Raw genomic sequence first — 19460 nt, forward strand, 5'->3', positions numbered from 1 at the left:
GATATAAGGACGATTCTAATTCCTTCTGTCCCGAAATTAATGATTTTTTGCAAGGGGAATAATTTCATGGGCATTGGGACACCTCAAATGCTATTCATTCATTCATTGCATAATCGCAGCCAATCCCAATTTTCAACAGTAAATGAAAATTTTTTTAAAAAATCTCATCCTATCACAGACAGAACATGTTCTACACGTTCGTTCCCCACTTTCCCTCCTACTGAAAACTAACTTGCATCTCTTTCCTAACTCTGACCAAAAGTCGCAGAGCTGAAATGTTTGTTTTTCTTTTCACAGATGCTGCCTAACTTGCTGAGTTTTTCTAGCATTTTCTGTTTGTTCCCAATTCTCAATGTTCGTCCTCTTGCCCTGTCATTGAAGTCACTAAAATAAAGAGACTTTTAAAGTTGCCTCATTCAGGGCAAATTCCTTGTCTGATCAATGTTGATTATGTGATACCAGAGAGATGCTGGCGGGTCAAATCGAAGTTGACTGACTTGTGTCTGCTGCACTTATTTAAAAAGCATCATGTTGTTAATTTGCTATTTTGTGTTTCTGTTATCATCCTGGAGATGTAAGTATTTTACTGCGAATATTTCAACATGCTCTGCACACAACAGGGACTTTGTTCTGACTGCATCCCTCTCATGCCACAGATCATGCTATTGAATGACTAGTACATTCAAAGGATACTCTTTTTCATTGGGTTCCAATGAAATAAAGCAGAATAGACCAGTATGAATATCCAGAGTGGTGACTAATTTATAATGAGGATTTGCAATGCACGCTCATGCCTGTTTGATGAGAATCAACCTGCAAGGGGTCCAGCTCTGCAGTTGACTAGTATGCATGGGTGCCAACACCAAACTGTAATTGGCAAATTGGTTTATTATTGTCACAGGTACTGAGATTGGCAAAGCTGTTTTGCATGCCATCCATACAGATCATTTCAAAACATAAGTACATTGAGGTAGTACAAAGAGAAAGCAATAACAATGCAGAATATAGTGTAATTTAAGCTTTAAAAGGGTAGAATGACTGTAGTAGATCTGCTGAAAGCAGCTTGCAAAGAGTTGCCACACTCTGGTATGGGGAAGTTTGTTGTCTTTGGTTTGGTCTGATTTGAAATGAATCTGGAGGTGTGAAATATATATTGTGCAGTAATGTGGCTGGCATGCATCAACACACTGGCTACTTTCCAAGTGACTGTAGGATGTGTGAGCACAATGGCACGGCAATTTTCAGAACGCTGCTCCATTGTCAGGGTCCTGTGTGTATTTCATTATCCCATAAAGTGATTTCAGTGTTCAGGGAGCTTGTGCCATCCATGTTGGAATGAGGGGAGATTTGATAGAGGTTTACAAAATTGAGGGGTATAGACAGAATAAATGCGAGTAGGCTCTTTCCACCTAGATTAGGAGAGATAAGTACGAGAGGACATGGCTTTAGGGTGGAAGGGGAAAGATTTGGGGGGAACATTAGGGGAACTTCTTCACTTAGTGGTGGGAGTGTGGAACAAGCTGCCATCTGACGTGGTAAATGTAGGCTCACTCATAAGCTTTAAATTGGATCGATACATGAACGGGAGAGGTCTGGAGGGTTATGGACTGGGCGCAGGTCAATGGGACTAGCGGAATAAAATTTCAGCACAGACTAGAAGGGCCGAATGGATGTTTTTTGTGCTGTAGTGTTCTATGCTTCTATGTCACTTATGCCCAAGTCCTTGGCTTTGGCAAAAGGTTATACGGTAAAACATTATCAACACAGTCTGGGCTGAAGTAAAACCTGTACAGTAAAATCCATTATCCGATAATTCAGAAATCCCAATGGTTGGGCATCTGGCTCACAGGTGAGGTTTGCTGAGCTCCTGTTCCACTCATCAGGGCCCTAGTTCCCATGCTCCCTTGAAACTTATTGGATTAACTAGAAAATTTATTATTCTACTGTTTCTTTTAAAAAAAAATCTCAAACAGTTTTAATTTACATTTTAATATAATAACATCAGCTAATCTGGCACCACTTAATTCCTGTGTGTTCAGTGGGGTCAATGTCTATCTGAGGTAGAAAATTCCAGGTTCCATCAACTGTGCTCCTTGCACAAGCTTGCTTTTCATTGATATCTCATCCTGATGGTGAAGTTAATTTAGCTGGTTATGGGACCTTGTGGATGTAATTACAGGAAGCTGGGTAAACTGGCAGTCGACCCTGATGAGAAGTGGAAGGCTGTGTTTGAGGAGTGCTGGAGTCAGCTTGGTTGCGAATCTGCTGGGCAGGGAGATGTCTTCAGGGCCTGGGAGAACATTGCAGTGTGTCTCACCACAGGCAAACGGCAGCACAAGGACAGGTGAGTGTTAACAGCCAGAGGAACCGATGGCCTCTGACGATTGCCACTATTTTGGAGAGCTGCTTGTTAAAGCATGGCTTGGACTCCAACCATGGCAGGAAGTTTCCCAATTGTTTCCATCTTTGTTTCCACTGAGGCTGAAGGTTTTTTGACCTGTGCCCTCATGCCTTGTCACTCATGTCCACTGCTCGCTTTCTCCCCTGGCCATACTTTCTCATTTACTCATTCTTGATTGCCCCAAGTCTTGTTCTTCTCAACTTTTGCCCTCTGTCTCTGTTTCTCTCTGCCACTGTCACCCCCAACACCCAGAATAATTGTTTATTTACTGCATTCCTGGTTGTGGAAGCTTCGTGTATATTTTGTTTGCAGCATTACCCAACCATCACTATTACTTCAAAGATAGTTGATGTGCTGCAAAATGCTTTGGTTCCTTGTAAGAACATGAACACTGTTGTGTAAATCCTGTTCAGCAGCTTAATGCCTGTGGTCTCCAAAGTTGCATCTTCAGTGCAAATTTAGAGAATATATTCAATGAATTTGGTAATTTATGAGCGGACAACACTCAAAAATAACATTTAGAACTGCCAGATTGCCATGAAATCCCAAATGGTTCACTAATTTCCTTCAAGAAAGGGAACTGCCACCCTTACCAGTCTGACTTGCATGTGATACTACTTTCCTGGCACGTGGGGGGGGGGGGGAAGAGGATCTTGGTGCCTTTTTAAGGTAACTGTTGATTGGCATTAAAGGTGGCCTCACCTGTGTTGTCCATATTTCCAAAACAATTCTTGTTTCTAAGCCAGCATCCAATTGGATCTTGTTCTCATCATTTGACATGGCAACATTAAGTCTGTTTCTCCCATTCTACCACCCCACCCCCCCCATTGACTCATCCAGCCCTGATTTCCGGAGTCGATCTCATGCGCAAACATTGGAGAGTTTGGAAATTATCCCTCAGATTGTTGGCCCCATCACACTGGACAAGTACGAGGCCATCAGAAAATACTTAATAAAGGTATTGAAACTTGACTTGCTATTTTTTCTTAGTTCTTCAGCAATAAAGTAAGATGGATGTGCATAACATACAATGCATAAACTCCCAAGGATTCCCTAGTGAAATAGAAGATTTCTGAATAAAGCAAAAAAAAATTAAAAATATTCAGCAGGTGAGGCAGCATCCATGAGGAGAGAAAGAATTAACCATTTATCAGAGGTCTGATGAAAGAATACTGATCTGAATGGTTAACTCGGTTTCTTTCTCCATGGGCGCTGCCTGACCTCCTGAATATTTTAATATTTTCTGTTTTATTTCCTATTTTCAGCCTCCGCGATATTTTGCTTTTGGAAATCACTGAATATGGGCAAATTCAGAAATTCAGCCCTGATTAGAAATGAAATCATTAGGGAATTTGTGGGGATGAACATTTGAGGCCAAATGTGTTGACTGATTCCTGACTAGATAAGAGTGGTTTAAGTTTCCCTTGTGGGACCTTGGACTCCATTTTAAATCTGAACCTGTTAAAAGAGAAATGAGCAGTAAATCTAATGCTGATTTGGACTAGTATAACTCTGGGGAAACTTAGTTATATTGAGGTCTTTTTGCATGACCAAACACAAATTTCCCTCTTCCCTGGAGGTAAACAGGCCAAATGAAGGCTATTGGATGAAGATACTTCCTATAGTATCCCAGGGTAACTGATGCTGAAAACCATGCGAAACTATTTTCTTGGGAGCTATGTTGGGGAGAAGCAAAGATGTAGCAGAACCAGTACAGCCTATGTGTGAGCAGCAACTGAATATCAGGTTTTAAAGTTAACTGTGGAAATGGTGCAATCAACTTGCAGCCAATTTTTGTGGCATTGCATTAGGCATTTGATGCTGGTAGCTGCATGGCATGTTGATACCAAACTTTTCCTCCCCACCACCACCCCCCGCCCCCCACCTCCTCTCCCTGACAGCGCAGAACATTGCAGTGGTGCAGGTAGTTCTGCTGTAATGCAAATTGGATACAATGCCATTGGTGAATTTGAGAACCCTGTATTACATGGGCCAAATTGGTTATAAACACTATTTCAATCGGGAACTAGAGAACCACTTGAGAGTTGGAAAATTGACGAACAGAAAAAAGGCTGTCTTGGGGGGAGAAACAGTGGGGTGGGGGGGGGGGGTGTTGTGGAGAGCCTGTTTACATGTAACCTCCCTGCAGTAACCAGACACCATGATCTCATATAAGAACACAGGCTGTCAGTTTGATCACGGGAAGCCATTGCAAATTGACACACAGCTGCTTCTATTGAACCTTTGTGTAACAATATTCTATTAAACAATGTAACGTACAGACTTGAGTACTTTTAGCCTGCAGTAACAAAATAAACTTTATTTAAAAACACCTTTTCACTTTTGAAAATCCTGCAGAGAAAATAACTTTGTTATTGCAAGTTTGAAACTCTAGTCCCTAACCCCCTTGACCTGATTGACAGTTGTTTTTGTAACACTATTTTCTGTAATACGAAGTTTCTTAGGAACCCAACTATCGCATTGTAGCAGAACTACCTGGACATCATTTTGTAGTTGTCTTTCCTTGTGTGTGTGTGTGTGTGTGTGTGTGTGTGTGTGTATATCCCAACTCCTGCCTCTTATTCAGATATTTGATTTCAGTTCTTCCAAAACAGTATAGACTACTTTTTAAAAATAAAAGCTACCTTGCTTCAGACTGACCAGTGTTCCTGACTTGCACCCTCGGGCAGGCATGCGACACACCTCTGCACCCACTGGGGAACCTCCTGGAGACGCTGGTGGCAGTGTATAGAATGACTTATGTGGGAGTCGGTGCTAACCGGCGGTTACTTCAGCAAGCAGTCAACGAAATCAAGTCCTACCTAACACGCATCTTTCAGCTGGTCAGGTAAAGACAGCTCCTTTCAATGGTCTTTGATTAGTTTAACTGCTCTGAAGTTACAGACTTGTTATTAGCATAGTTGATGTGTGGTTCTGTTTTCTTCCAGATTTCTCTTTCCAGATCTCCCAGATGGGGGCAGTCTGATTCCAGTAAAAGATAAGAAACCACTTGGCAGTGAGGAAGGGAACTCCTCTGATAATGGGTAAGTATTCATTTGACTACACTGTTTTTCTACCTTGACAGAATGGAATATCTAAAGAGCCGAGAGGAGCACAGTTGGATCAGATAATTATAGCAATGAAAGAGTGGGGAGTGAGATGCTGTGATGTTTTAATGATCACAGCTCGCCTTTGGAGTTAATCGAGCTGTCTAGCTCTGAAAATCCTGCACTGGTGGCATGTTCACTGGGAACAACATCCCCTGTTCTGAATAAATTTGCCTCCTATTGTGTCAGGCTTTGTTGGTATTGTAATGTAGCAGCACAGTGCATTGGGCACAGACTTGCCATTTCCCACCCTGGCAGCCCCTCAGCTTGTCTGTTGCTTCTCTAGTGCAGCCACAGATGGAGTCCACATCTGTCCACTACCACTTACTGCCCCCACCACCACCCCTTGTAGAGGAAGGGTGAAGGTAGCGTAACACTATTACAGTGCCAACAACATGGGTTCAATTCCAGCCACTGTCTGTAAGGAGTTTGTATGTTCTCCCCATGTCTGCGTGGGTTTCCTCCCACATTCCAAAGACGTATGGGTTAGGAAGTTGTGGGCACGTTATGTTGGTGCCAGAAGCGTGGCAACACTTGCAGCCTGCCGCCAGAACACTCTACGCAAAGATGCATTTCACTGTTTTGATGTACGTGTGACTAATAAAGAAATCTTATCTTATTGTCAACCTGCCCTTTAAGATAATCAGTGGTTTGCAGAGTCAATGGATGTAGACTGCATTGTTCATCCTTCTGTATTCCCATTCCTACATTTCATGCTTGTTTTTTCCAGATGTACCTCTCTTATAGAGGATGCAGGGAGAAGATTTGGGGGTGGAGGGGGATGCAAGTGTCAGTGCAAATGGCAGGGTGATTCTGCCTAATGCTCTTCATTGGTTAACTCTGTTTATCCTTGTAGGAGCCAAATGATCACAAGCTGCAGTCTGCTCCTTCCAGTTCTCTTACCCCGGCTCTACCCACCCCTCTTCACGCTCTACGCCTTGGACAACGAGCGGGAAGAAGACATTTACTGGGAGTGTGTGCTCCGACTCAACAAGCAACCGGACCTGGCGCTGCTGGGCTTCCTTGGGGTGCAGCAGTGAGTGTTACCACAGAAGATCTCAGCAGCAAGATTTATAAAAGAAACTGCAATCTTTCAGTCCAGTGCAATTGGATTAGGACATGGAACACAAAACCTAGAACATCACAGCCTAGGACCAAGCCATTTGGTCCACAATTTCTGTGCTGACCATGATGCTAATCCAAACTAATTGCATCATTAGGAATGTATGAGCAAACAGTTGGTTGTCAAAAGGCAGCCAGTGAAAGGGCACCAAGTCCTTCTGTGTACATTCCTCACCATTGTTGTTTTGTGCATCAGTCTCCAAAGCAATACTGTCAGGAGTTCAACAGACCCCCTACTGAGGAGCAGCGTACATTGTCTGATACAAATGCCTCTGCTGCTGTTTTGAGGGAGCCAAGTTAGAGTTAATACTAAACAGGTGAAAGCTCAATTGCAAGAAAAATAGGATTAGAAAAACTGAAGTTAAAATGGAAAATACAGGCAGCACCTGTGATGACATGAGTATCATGGGTTATTGACCTTTCATCATTAAACCCACTGTTTTTTGCCCTGGGCATTTTTAATAGAACATTATAAAGGGAGCTTCACTATGTTTTTCTGTCCTGTCCCCAGAGGTGTATAATAATGACATTGGGCATCTTAAACAGAGTTCTTGCATCTCATTTAACAAAAATAAAACACATTAATCCAACAGTTTGTTGTGACTTGACCACTCAACAAATTGTTAGATATCAGAGCTATTCTGGTTCAAGATTTCAGGATTTAATCTAAATCAATGTATACTGTGACATGGTGAGTACATGATGTCTGATGCAATTGCTGAAGACTTGGGTTGTCTCTTGGTTTATTATAGGTCCTCTAGCACACTGACATTATTGATCCTGCTTATCTAAAAGCAAAATCCTGTAGGTGCTGGAAATCTGAAATAAAAACAGAAAACCCTAGAAATGCTCAGCAAATCACGTTAGTGCACAGAGAAAGTTAACATATTGGGTCATCAACAACATTTCATGTAATGGAATGTTATGGGCCTCAAACGTTAACTCTCTCTCTTCACTGGTGCCACTTGACCTGCCTAGTATTATGGCCATTTCTCTTTTTGTGCCTGCTTGTGCTTAGATAATTAAATACACATTAATATTATTATCTTTGCTTCATCTAGTTAGCACTGACTGGTTTCCTGACTTGTCTTTCAGGAAGTTCTGGCCCATTACTGTCTTTGTGCTGGGAGAGAAGATAGAGGTACGGATGTTTTCTGTTATTCCCTCATCCTCGCTTCCTTTTTACTTCTATTTTCTTGCTCCCACCATTTATCCTCTTAAACCACCCCCCCCACCCTTTCCACTCACCACATTTATTATCTTCCAAAAGATGATTCATTCCAAAGGAGAGTTCACAGAGCCTGCAATGGTCTACCTAAGTGAATGTTCTTCCTGTGGAAGAACAATGTGAGTGGCTAACTATTCTACTACAGATATCTTCACAGTCATGCCCAATCTCATATCCTAGGATTCCAAAATTGGGTCGAGCACTCCAAATTCCCATGCTCTGATGGGCTTTTAACCTTGGACGTGGATCAAGCCAAGATGTCATCAGTTGGTTTTGCTCTGTTAGTCACTCCATGTACACAAATATATTACTGAAATATTATGGCATGCAATGGCAGTATTATATATCTTTCTTTTTTAAAAAAAAAAGGAACTTGGTGGTCTTTGTCTTAAACTTTCAACCTAAAATGTTAACTACAAATGCTTAGCAGTGGGATTGGATCCATTGCGATGTTCTGTGCTTTTTACTGCCATCTCTGCAAAGTGTTGCTGAATTGGAAAATATAGTTGCAATTCCACTGTGCCACAGGTAACTTCTTTTAATACCTGATAGTAGGTTGCGACTAAAAGGGAGAAAAAAAAATAAGCTCCTGTTGGGAATAGAATCTAGTCCTGTGCAGGAAAGCTTTGCCAACAGAGCATTGGGCTGTCTCCTAGACCTTCAAACATGGGCCAGGAAAGATCTTAATGACTGTATGTTGCATGTTAACATGGGTCTTAGAGCAAGGTTTTCATAAATGGTTGCACACCAGACTTGGGCAAAGTGCAGTTTGTGCTGTTGGCAAATTGTTTGTAGGCTTAGTATTTGAAAACCTTCTAAGGCTATTCTTGCCCCACCAGTACTCTGGGCTTATTGCATCCCTGTTGCCTGTGTGTCTGTCCCCCACTCCCAACATTCCTGGGATGAGAGGAGCAACAACTCAATCTATTATCTGTACAGATCAGTCTTTCACCTCTTTTAATGATGTGTAATTCATCCTTCCAGATTCAATCCACCACAAAGGATGTTTGCTATGCTTCTGCTGTTGAAAGTTTACAGCAGATCAGGTAAAGCAGCTGTCATTCTTGTATTCATTTCTGTGGAAGGAGAAATCTGGGGTTTTGGGGACATGTTTTTTTTAAATGCTTTTATGAAATATTTAATGGATCTGGTGTCATTGACAAGGCTGACATTTATTACCCATCCTTAATTGTCCTTGAATCGAGAGGCTTACTGGGCCATTTTGAGGTCAACCATGTTGGTGGATCTGGAGTTGTATAAAGATCAGACCAGGTCATGTTGGCAGATTTCCTTCCCTGAAGTGCAATAGTGGATCAGATTATTTTGTAACAATTAGTCATTACTTGCTAATGACTGCTTTCTTTGATATTCCAGACTATCTACTATATTTAAATTCCATAACTGCCATAGTTTGTTAGTCCAGTCCCCTGGGTTATGAGTTCAGCAACTTAACTATTGCATCACCATTGTACACACAATGGGCTTAAGTAGTTAAAAGCAGTTTACTCTAACTCTTAATGTCTCTCTCGTGTCATCTAATTTGAGCAGGCAGCTTGGTACCAGGTGACAGTTTGGACACCTTTTTTCCTTATCCTTCCAGCTAATTTTTAACTGATTTCAGGCTCTTTAGGATGGAGGAAGCAGATCAAAGGATCTACTTGATTTTAGAAGTGGTCTCTGAATCCAGAGTGCTTCAAATTTTTTTAAATCTTTGGCCACCTTTTTCCTAACCCTTTTATAGATTTGCAGTTTGTGGCTTGTGAATCCATTTCTGTTTTTCAAACCTCTAGATAAAGCTTACTAGAGCGCAGGAAGATGTGAGCTACAGTCCACTGAAGAATGAAAAACATTGCCCATTCAGAAGCAGAATAACAAGTGAAGTTTCAAATCTGCTTTAGTTTCCTCTGCACCTGACTTTTCCTGGCTGCCATCAGTTCTCCTCCCTTTGCTTCACATGAATATCCATATAATAAGCAAACAGAATTGGCAGAATACATACTGCAGGCTTACTGGCTGTGATTTTTAAATTTTTGTCCCCTCCATTGTGTTTCATCTGTTCAGACATGGGCCAGTTCTTTGAAGAAAAAAATGTAGGGCTTTAATATGTATAATGACATATAGAAAGTATTGCTACATGATAGAAAAGCAGAAAAAATAAACTGCAGTTGCTGGAAATCTGAAATAAAAACAATGCTGTAAACACTCAACAGGTCAAGCAGAATCTGTGGAAAGAAAAGCAGAGTTGATATTTTGGGTACAAAACATTTTGTCAGAACTGAGAAAATATAATAGTTGTGAGCAAAATTTGAAGCCTGTGTGGTTAGAGGTAAATGTGTCATGATTTGAATTGCTTAAGAATAAGCAACAAGTTGCAGTGAATAGTTGTTTATCAGACAGGGAAGTATTTTGGAAATCGGTATTTGGCTCACTGAATTTTCATATAATGATTTGTATGGGTATTCAAGATATCATTTCAAGTTTGCAGATGACAAAACTTGCAAGTGCAGTAAACAGTGAGGATAATTACATAATTCAGGGGGAAAATAAAAAAAAACTATAGATGATGGAAATCTAAAAGGAAAAAAAAACAATCATGGAAATACTCAGCAGGTCAGGCTGTGGAGCAGTTATATGTTTCATTAATTTTTAAATGCTGAAATATTTGACTGTTTCTCTTCCTACATATGCTGCCTGATCTGCTGAGTACTTCCAGCATTTTCTGGGTTTTTTTATAATTCAGGAGGATGTTGGCAAATTAATCTTATTGCATTAATGTGAAGAGATATATTTTGGAAGGAAAAGTAGAGCACAGTGATTTTTTTAAAAAAGGTTAATTTTGCAACTTTAATGGAGATGCAAGAACAGAGACCTGGGGATTTGAGTACATAAATCTCTAGGAGGGCACATAGAAGCTTGGATCTTGGAGGCAGAGAGTACAAAAAGGTGTAAATTCTGCTAAACCTTTAAAACACTAGTTGGGCCTTCTGTTCAAATCTAAGTATCATATTCAGAAGAATATAGAAGCCCATAGAGAGTGCACAAAGGAGTTTTACCAGGATTGTCCCAGGAATAAAAGATTCCAGTTGTGTGAAAAGACTAGAGAAAATGGAATTAATATCCTTCAAGCAAAAGAAGTCATGGGAAAACATGGTAGAAATGCTCAAAATCATGAGGGCTTTGGAAGAACTGGGCAAATAATTTATCCTCTGCCTGAGGGTCAACAATGAGAGAGCATAGATTTATGATAACTGGCAAAACAATCCAGTGGGGAAATGAGTATACATTTCTGAGTTGTGATCTAAATGTACATCTGGGCAATGGAAGCAGGTTGATTGTGACTTTCAAAAGGGAGGTGGATAAATAGATGGAAAGGAAGAATTTGCAAAGTTTTGGAGAAAGGAGGAGGGAATGGTAGAGAATCACACAGCATAGAAACAGGCAATTTGGGCTGAATGGCCTGTGCTGACCAGTGGGCACCCATCCTTATTTATCCCAATGTCCAGCACTTGGTCCATAGTCTCTGTGCTGAAGCAATTCAAGCAATCATCCAGGCACTTAAATGCCATCAGCGACCCAACTTCAACCACTCTTGCTCAGGCAATGCATTCCAGGGACTTGCTACTCTCTGGGTGAAGAAGATCCCCCTTGGATCTCCTCTAAATCTCTTTCCCCCCTTGCCCCCAAATCTATATCATCTAGTTTTAGAGTTTGAACCAGAGGATAAATAGCCCTCTGCTGTGCTATGTTAGTTTCTAATCAATGGTAACTACATTGTTCATTGCTCTTTGCTTTCACCTTGGCTGAAATCACCTGCTCAACCCAGACCATGGGGTGTAGACAGTTGTGAGGTAGTTGTTTTTAAATGCTTTAATCTGGGAAGATGGCACCTTCATATTGGTGTGGATACAAACAAGGTAATTTGAACCAGTTATTTTCCACGTATTGGCATGTGTTTGACTGTGCCATATCAAGATGACTTCGAGTTGTAAGATAATTTTGTCCTTTTCTTTTCCTTTCTCCCCCCCCCCCCCCCCCCCACCAGCACCACTTTCACTCCAGCTGACAAGCTGAAGGTCATCCAGCAGACCTTTGAGGAGATCACACAGGAGGTGCTGACTATGCTGCAGGAAGACTTCCTGTGGTCCATGGATGATCTCTTCCCTGTCTTTTTGTATGTGGTGCTTCGGGCAAGGTGAGGGAATACTCTTCTGTACCGCCCCCTTTCAATGTGGCTACATGTAATATTTTCATCTAACCACTGGCACTTAGTTTGGCACATAGCATGAATTGAAACATTTTTTTACCTCTTATTGCTCATGTGAATTGAAGGAGCTCTGATTACCCATGTCAAATGCCAAGTTATCTCCTAACTTGAGCCTGCATTATTATCCACCAGGATCAGGAATCTGGGATCAGAAGTTCATCTTATTGAGGATCTGATGGACCCTTCTGTCCAACATGGAGAGCAGGGGATAATGTTCACTACACTTAAGGTCAGTGACAGCAACAGTACAGGTCACATTGTTGGGATGTGGTGGAGAATGAATGGAAAGGGTTAGAGAGAACATTATTCTTAATTCTACCCCTCTCTGTTATTCCTTTATTGCCACTTTTTAGCATTTCTTTTTACACTTTCAGATTGCTGTGCCATTGTTTTGTGCTCATTGCTCTGTTTATTATTATCATGTATACTGTTTACTCTGAGCTTCACACGAGCAAGGAATTTCATTGTACCCTGATGTATATGACTGAACTAATATGAATCTCTACATGTTCACAGAGGAGCAACAAACAATCTGCTGGAGGAACTCAGTGGATTGAACAGCATATGTGGGAGGAAAGAAATTTGTCAGCATTTTGGGTTGAACCACTGCATCGGATAGCCCCTAGCTCTCAATGCCCCACCGGATCCTTCTTGTCCTTCCACCACCTCTGCCCTCACCACAGCCCCTCGCCTTCTGACTTCGTATCCCATCCCCAGCCCTCACACGGCACATACTACTCCCTCCTCCCCTCCTTTTTTTTTAAACCCCGAGATCCCTCCCCTCATCTCGCCTCACCGCCCCCTCCCCTCCTCTCACCTCCAAGTTCCCCCTCCCATTACACCAATCTCCCTCTTCTGACCCTAATCCTTGCCCCAGCTCTAACCCCTGCCAAGTCTTCACTATCCTCCTTTCTCCCCCCCCCTCCCCCAACCTCCCCCTCTCAGATGCTGAGCGGTCAGTTCTCAGCGAAGGCCTCAACCTTTGTACCCCTGCGCACATATTTCAACAAGTTCTGGGCCCTCCATGATGTGGGGCTCTTCTTCTGCCATCTGCGCATCCCTGCCTATTTCTTTGGCAAGGAGTCATCGCACCCCACAGATGATCCTTTGTCACGTCTCCAACACACCCCTTCCTCTTGGACACCCTCTAAAGGTCTTTTACCCTCCCTCAACCTTTTCATCTCCAATTGCTGCCGTGACATCAACCACCTCAATTTCTCCACTCCCCAGTCTGCTCCAACCTTGCCCCCTCAGAACACAGTCCTCTATTCACCACACCAATCACAACCTAATCATCAAACCCACAGATGAGGGCAATGCCATTGTAATCTGGTGGACTGACCTCTACCTTGCAGAAGCCAGATGACAGCCCTTGGATACCTCCTCTTACCAACCCCTGGACGATGACCCCACTGACAAACACCAGGCCGTCATCTCCCGCTCTGTCGCAGATCTCATTACATCAGGAGATCTCTCTACAGACTCAAACCTGATAGTGCCTCAACCCACACTTCCTGCTTCTATCTCTTACCCAAGATCCACAAATAGGACTGTCCTGGTGGGCCCATTGTTTCTGCCTGCTCTTGCCCCACCAAACTTATCTCCTCATACCTTGACTCCATCCTGTTTCCCCTTGTCCAGTCCCTTCCCACCTATGTCTAAGTCACCTTGCATGTCCTGATGCAGGGTTTTGACCCAAAACATCAACAATTTCATTCCTCCCACAGACGCTGTTCGACCCGCTGAGTTGCTCCAGTAGATTGTTCGTTGCTCCAGTAGATTGTTCATTGCTCCAGATTCCAGCACCTGCAGTCCATTGTGTCTCCATGTTCACAAGGGAAGTGGCATGGAGAAAAGAAGGCAGTATCAGTGGGATGAATGGGGGGTGGAGGTGGCACACAAGTGGGGGAAGGAGAATCCAGTCAACAGGCAGATGTGAGGAGAAGATACTGATGAGGAGGAGAAAGAGAATGTGTTCAGTTGGGTGGTGTGGAAGAAGGAGAAAAGCAGAACTGGGAGAACACACAGGATCAAGCTCATCTAGGATGGTGGAAGGTGGCTCACCCTGTTTTGTTTGGAGTGTAGGATGAAGGAGTAATGTGTTCCACTTGAGTTCACACCTTATGGCCTGTAATGATTTAGTGATGTTAAGTCACTTGTTCAAGCCTAGTGCAAATGATTGAAGTAGGAAATAGAGAAAACCATTACTAACAATTTTGTTTTTTAATCTCTAGGCCTGTTATTATCAAATTCAGCATGAGAAGCTAACATAGAAGAACAACCCTTCTCCCTCTCGCTGATGGAATGGTCCTTTGCACAATTTGGAGGGTGGGTCTGTGGGCAGGCTAACATGGACACATTACCTCATGTACTCATGCACTGCCCCACATCCCTGCACATTAACATTTACCCACAACCACAGCATCCCTCTCACCCACTACCACCGTTCTTTTCCTGCTCATTACAAACCCATTTCCCATCTACTCTCCCACCCAAGTCACAACTGTCCTTCTCCATATCTTCACAGCCAGCAACTACTCATCTTGCAGATACAAGCCCAGTGATGATATGCTCTGCAGTGTTTTAAGTCTGAATATTTGAATGTAGATCTTGTTTTAGATGGAATTGGTATTTAATTGAATAATAAAGGGTAAATTGTTACTCCAGGATAAAAGGTTTTGAATGCAACAGTGTATTGAAGTGAAATGCATTACACTGAAATAGTGGATGAAAATATATTTTGTGTCACATAAGTCTGGACTGTTTTGGAAATAGTACATGACATTATTTCAGCATTTGTCAAAAGCTTTCTGTACTAATGCAGTGCTTCAAGGATGGGAAGCACTGTCACTACTCAGTCATTTGGGTCATTAATATTTCATGAGCACATGAATTGTCCCCACCTGTTTGGGATGATGCAGGTTGCGGTATGAGACTGGCCTGGATGGACATACAAATCACAATGTAACTAAGTGAATCTATATTAAACCTAAATAGAATACAGTTGGAGAGCTGTGCAATTTTGGGCTTCACATCCTAGGAAGTATGTATGGTAACAGCATGGGTATTGCACAGATTAATTAAGATAGTTCCTCCTCTGAGAATTAGGACTGTTTTTATTAGAATAAAGGACTCTTGGTTGATGGAATGAAACAAGGTAGTCAAAAACAGGCCATGTCCAGTGACTGTGGGCTTTAGAATGTGGATCAGAGGTGGGAGTTTAAAGATTGCTTATTTTAAAATAAAAGTGGAAAGCTGGTGAGTTTTTAGCAAGGAAATTCTATAACTTCAGGCTTTATTAGCTAAAGATGTGGGCTCCTTTTAGTGAAGCAGTCACATTCAGGCATGTTCCAGAAGACAAAATTGGAAGATGACAAATTTCAGGCCTACAAGATTTGATAGCAGATTAGGAGGTGTGAAACCATGAGTGGGATTTCAGAGAATCTTCAAATCCAAGTGTTTAACTGAGAACTAGTTTAGGTCAGCTGGCACACAAGTGATGGGTGAAAGGGTACAATTTCTGCAGAGTTTTGGATTGATTTATTTTTTAAAGGGGTAGAATGAAGTAGGCCAATGATGAGTGTGTTGGAATTGTTCATCCTAGAGATAACAAAGATGTGTTGCAGCAAATGATCTTAGATGGAGCAGAATAAAATGGTGTTTGGGACGTGGGAGTTTGTGGTCTAAAGAAGGATCTGCATCTAAAGTCAAAAGTTCAGGTTAGGTTCTAGTTTACATCTTGAGTCATCTAGTACAGCCTATTTCCAGAGGGATGGAGTCGGTGGCAAGGAAGGAGCCCAGAGTTTAGCTGGAAGAAATTTCCAATCATCTAATACTGGATATCTGAGCAGAATTCTGACAATTTGAGAGTGGAGGGGCCAAGAAAGCAGCTTGTCATTAATGTGTAGAAATTGACATTGTGTTTCAGGATACTGAGGAACTGCATCTAGAAGAGAAGTAGGAGAGAGTCAAAGATTGACTTGGAAACAGCAGAATGTAAGTGGGCAGCACAGTGTTGCAACTAGTTGAGCTGCTGCCTCACAGCTCCAGTAACCCAGGTCTGATCCTGACCTCTGGTGCTGTCTGTGCTCTCTGTGACTGCGTGGGTTTCCTCAGGATATTCCTGTTTCTGTGTGCAGTTTGGTAGACTCATTGGCCACTAAATTGCCTCTCGTCTGTTGGTGAGTGGTAGAATCTGGGGTGAGTTGATCAGAATGTGAGGAATAAAATTGGATTAGAGGAGGATTAACATACATTGGTGCTTGATAGTTGATGTGGTGTTGGTAGGCCAGAGGCCCATATTCATGCAGTTTGATTCTTGGACTCTATAATGCCATTGATGAAGAGGAAGAAAAGGTGATTGCTGGCTCTCTCCTGAGTCTCAGGAGGGTGAGACTACTACTTTCTTCCTCTATCCTGGGAGGGGTACAAGTAATGCCAGATCCTTCTGCCCCGAGATACTTCTCTTGCTGATATGGATCCCCTGCACTGAAAGTCTTTGTTTGTCCCATTTTCTGATTTTCATATCCTGTACACCACCTGCAGGCCTGTTCTCTCCTGACGTCCATGCACAGGTTAAGGTACCCTGCATGATTCTCCCCACCTCTCCCCTTTTAAATGCCCTACTTGGAGCAGTGAGAGTGCATTGGAATCTCACCTTTGTGTAGAAATGGGCAAAGGGGAGTTTGATCCTTATAAACAGCTCTTTGCAATTGAATCTTCCTGCACAGATTACTCCCATCTTCCCAAAGTACTTCCAGATACTCTGCAGTTCATCAATACTGTAAATTTTACATCTCTGTACTTGTCCAACTTGGGAAGGGTAAATTCTGTTCTGTTAGCCCTGCAAGGAAAGTAGATCATAAGAGCAAAGTATCACCGTTGTTTTCATGGTCATTCAGTAGCACTTTTCTCCAAGTCAGGATTGTGGCTTCATCCCACTCTGGAAATCTAAGCATGTGTTTCAGATTGGCAGTTGGACACTGTTCTGGAATGTTTTGGGTTGTTGTAGGTGCGGATGATACCTTAAATTCCTTTTGGATGGACATCATTTTGGTGGTGGTGTTTCACGTAGCACCAGGAGCATTTTCTCCAATATTCTTGTCAATGTTTATCCCTCAATCAACATCACAAAATCTGATTTATTCTCATGTTCTTGTCTTTGGGGGCTTCTATTCAAATTGTCTGCTAGGTTTCTGACCTCAAACCAGAGACCATGCCTCAGGCTAATGAAATGGCTGATAAATGCTTTAGGGTGTAGTGCAGCTTAGTGTAGGATGATCTGCAGAGTTACTACTTCTCTCTCTGGTTTTGAACGAGAGTGAGAAATTTTATTTTTTCATGAATTGTTTTTCTTTTACCAAGTGGCCAGAAGGAAAAGTGAGAGATGAGTTTAATGCCTTCTGGAGCCCCTCTGTTTCTGAAGAGAGCATTTCAAGTTACCATTGAGAGAGATTTAGAATTTATAAGAAATCTTTTATTTTAAAAAAAATAAACTTGGAGCTACACAAAAGCAAAAAAAAAGTTCTCAAACTGGTTGTTTTATTATATATATGCCAATATGCTGCTGTACACAATTGTCCATGATTTTCTCTGGTTAGCAAATTGCTAACACTTGACTGCAACATAACTCTACACAGTGATAGCAATCTTAATCCATTGCTGGGTATTTTTAACTGACAGAGGTATTTAATTTAGTCTCCCTACTTTTTCCACCTCCATTGCTCAAAGCTATTTGTTTAGTTCCCTTCCAACCTGTGAGTAGATAATCTGTTTTCTCTGCAAGAGCTGTATGAATATTAAGCACTACAAAATTCCTCCTCCGCCACACCCTCCGGGATGAAGTGCTCCCTGCCATCTGTTTCTCAAATGGGGTGCCAATCTGTACTATTCACAGTGCCAGAGAGTACTTAACTATTGCAGGATCTTCAGCACATACCCAACTGTGACCCTGTCTTATCTACCCACACACTGCATCATTTACCCCTTTTTAACTTTCCTGCTTTCTCTGGAGGAGTTGCAGTTCAGTGAGCTGACAGTTACCTTAGTATTTTCAACACATCATTTGAATTAAGTTTGCTTAAATGCGTATTTAGTGCAATGCTGACTGACATCGCTGCTTGAGTGACCTGCTGTTGACCAGTTCTATAAATGAGTCTCTTTAATCTTTACTGATAAATCCATTTGTATGCCCTCACCTTTGACACTTGGCTCTTCTAACTCTGCAGGGTGCTTGTCCTGGGAATCATTGCTTAATTCCCTGCCAATGCAACCTTTCTATCCCAACTAAGTCCACAGACTTCTACTTCCAGGATGGCTGAGATTTCCCACAGCAGCTGATCAAGTATCCCATCCAGCTGGCTGCTTTGATGCTTTATGGGCCTTTCCTTGGGCAGTCTGCCTGAGACCTCCTCTCCTTGTCACTCTACCTATTTGAATGCCTGTGTTGATTGCTGTAGAGAGAATTGACACACTGGCATGGGTAGGTAGAATGTACTTTTCATTCTCTTACAAGGACTTTGAATTGTTTTTTTTAAATTTTTGCTATGTTTTATATTTTTGGGGTAGAGCATGAAGTATTATGGGGAACTTGCTGATCTCTGAATAGTGAAATTAATTTACTGTAAATGGTATTCTCCATTGATTTGGTGTCAGTCCCACACTGTAACTGGCAGAAAGTGACCATTATTCTAAGCTGACACATTTAGATCTTGACATGACTCCATTGTTTACAAAGGCCATAGGTAATAATAAGACTACCCAATGAGACAGGTAACCAAAAAAAGTTGTCTGGAAATGAAAAGCAGGGCATTGCAAATCTGGTGCAGAGTGCCTCCCGAACAGTAACCCTGCAGAGAGAGTCTTACTGCTTCATTTCTTTAAAATGTCTCAATGGTTTGCAGTGTCCTATTTATTAATAAAAGGTTTAATATTTTGTATTCTTGTGAAAATTGTTTAAAAATAAATTGAATTTAATTCTGAAATATGTACAGAGCTGTTTAGAACTGATGCTGTATACTGAAGTGCTTCATGGTACATTGAACTATTGTGACCTACTTGGCTGCAATAAAGTGGAATTTGGATTTCTTCATACCACTATATTGTTTTGTACACTCATAAAGGAGAAGTGATAATTGGTCAGTGTGAAAAGCATCGTATGTATTTGAAACTTCACTTCCCTGAGTGAATGAGTGTAAATGACTAAAGAGCAGGCAAACCATCTTGGGTGAATGAGACAAGCTGTGTGCAGTAATAATCTGAGTACTATGAGATTAACAACTTCAGAGTAATATTGGGACATTCAGCAGACCAGACTCAGATTTACATTAACAGTAACTT

General features: G+C 41.8%; 1 protein-coding gene across 5 annotated transcripts in view; it reads left to right on the plus strand.

Annotated features, from left to right (window-relative positions):
* Positions 1 to 19204, plus strand: part of als2b (alsin Rho guanine nucleotide exchange factor ALS2 b) — a 95379-nt gene extending 76175 nt beyond the window's left edge. For all 5 annotated transcript variants that reach the window (XM_052016193.1, XM_052016210.1, XM_052016201.1 and 2 more), the window contains 10 exons: positions 2180 to 2344; positions 3242 to 3359; positions 5092 to 5249; positions 5350 to 5445; positions 6365 to 6544; positions 7726 to 7771; positions 8843 to 8904; positions 11901 to 12050; positions 12255 to 12351; positions 14357 to 19204. In XM_052016193.1, coding sequence (XP_051872153.1) covers positions 2180 to 2344; positions 3242 to 3359; positions 5092 to 5249; positions 5350 to 5445; positions 6365 to 6544; positions 7726 to 7771; positions 8843 to 8904; positions 11901 to 12050; positions 12255 to 12351; positions 14357 to 14395 — 1111 coding nt within the window. In that variant the 3' untranslated portion in view covers positions 14396 to 19204. The remainder of the gene's footprint in view (positions 1 to 2179; positions 2345 to 3241; positions 3360 to 5091; positions 5250 to 5349; positions 5446 to 6364; positions 6545 to 7725; positions 7772 to 8842; positions 8905 to 11900; positions 12051 to 12254; positions 12352 to 14356) is intronic.
* The last annotated feature ends 256 nt before the right edge of the window (positions 19205 to 19460 follow it).

The sequence above is a fragment of the Pristis pectinata genome, chromosome 1, assembly GCF_009764475.1.
Source record: "Pristis pectinata isolate sPriPec2 chromosome 1, sPriPec2.1.pri, whole genome shotgun sequence".
NCBI lineage: Eukaryota > Metazoa > Chordata > Chondrichthyes > Rhinopristiformes > Pristidae > Pristis > Pristis pectinata.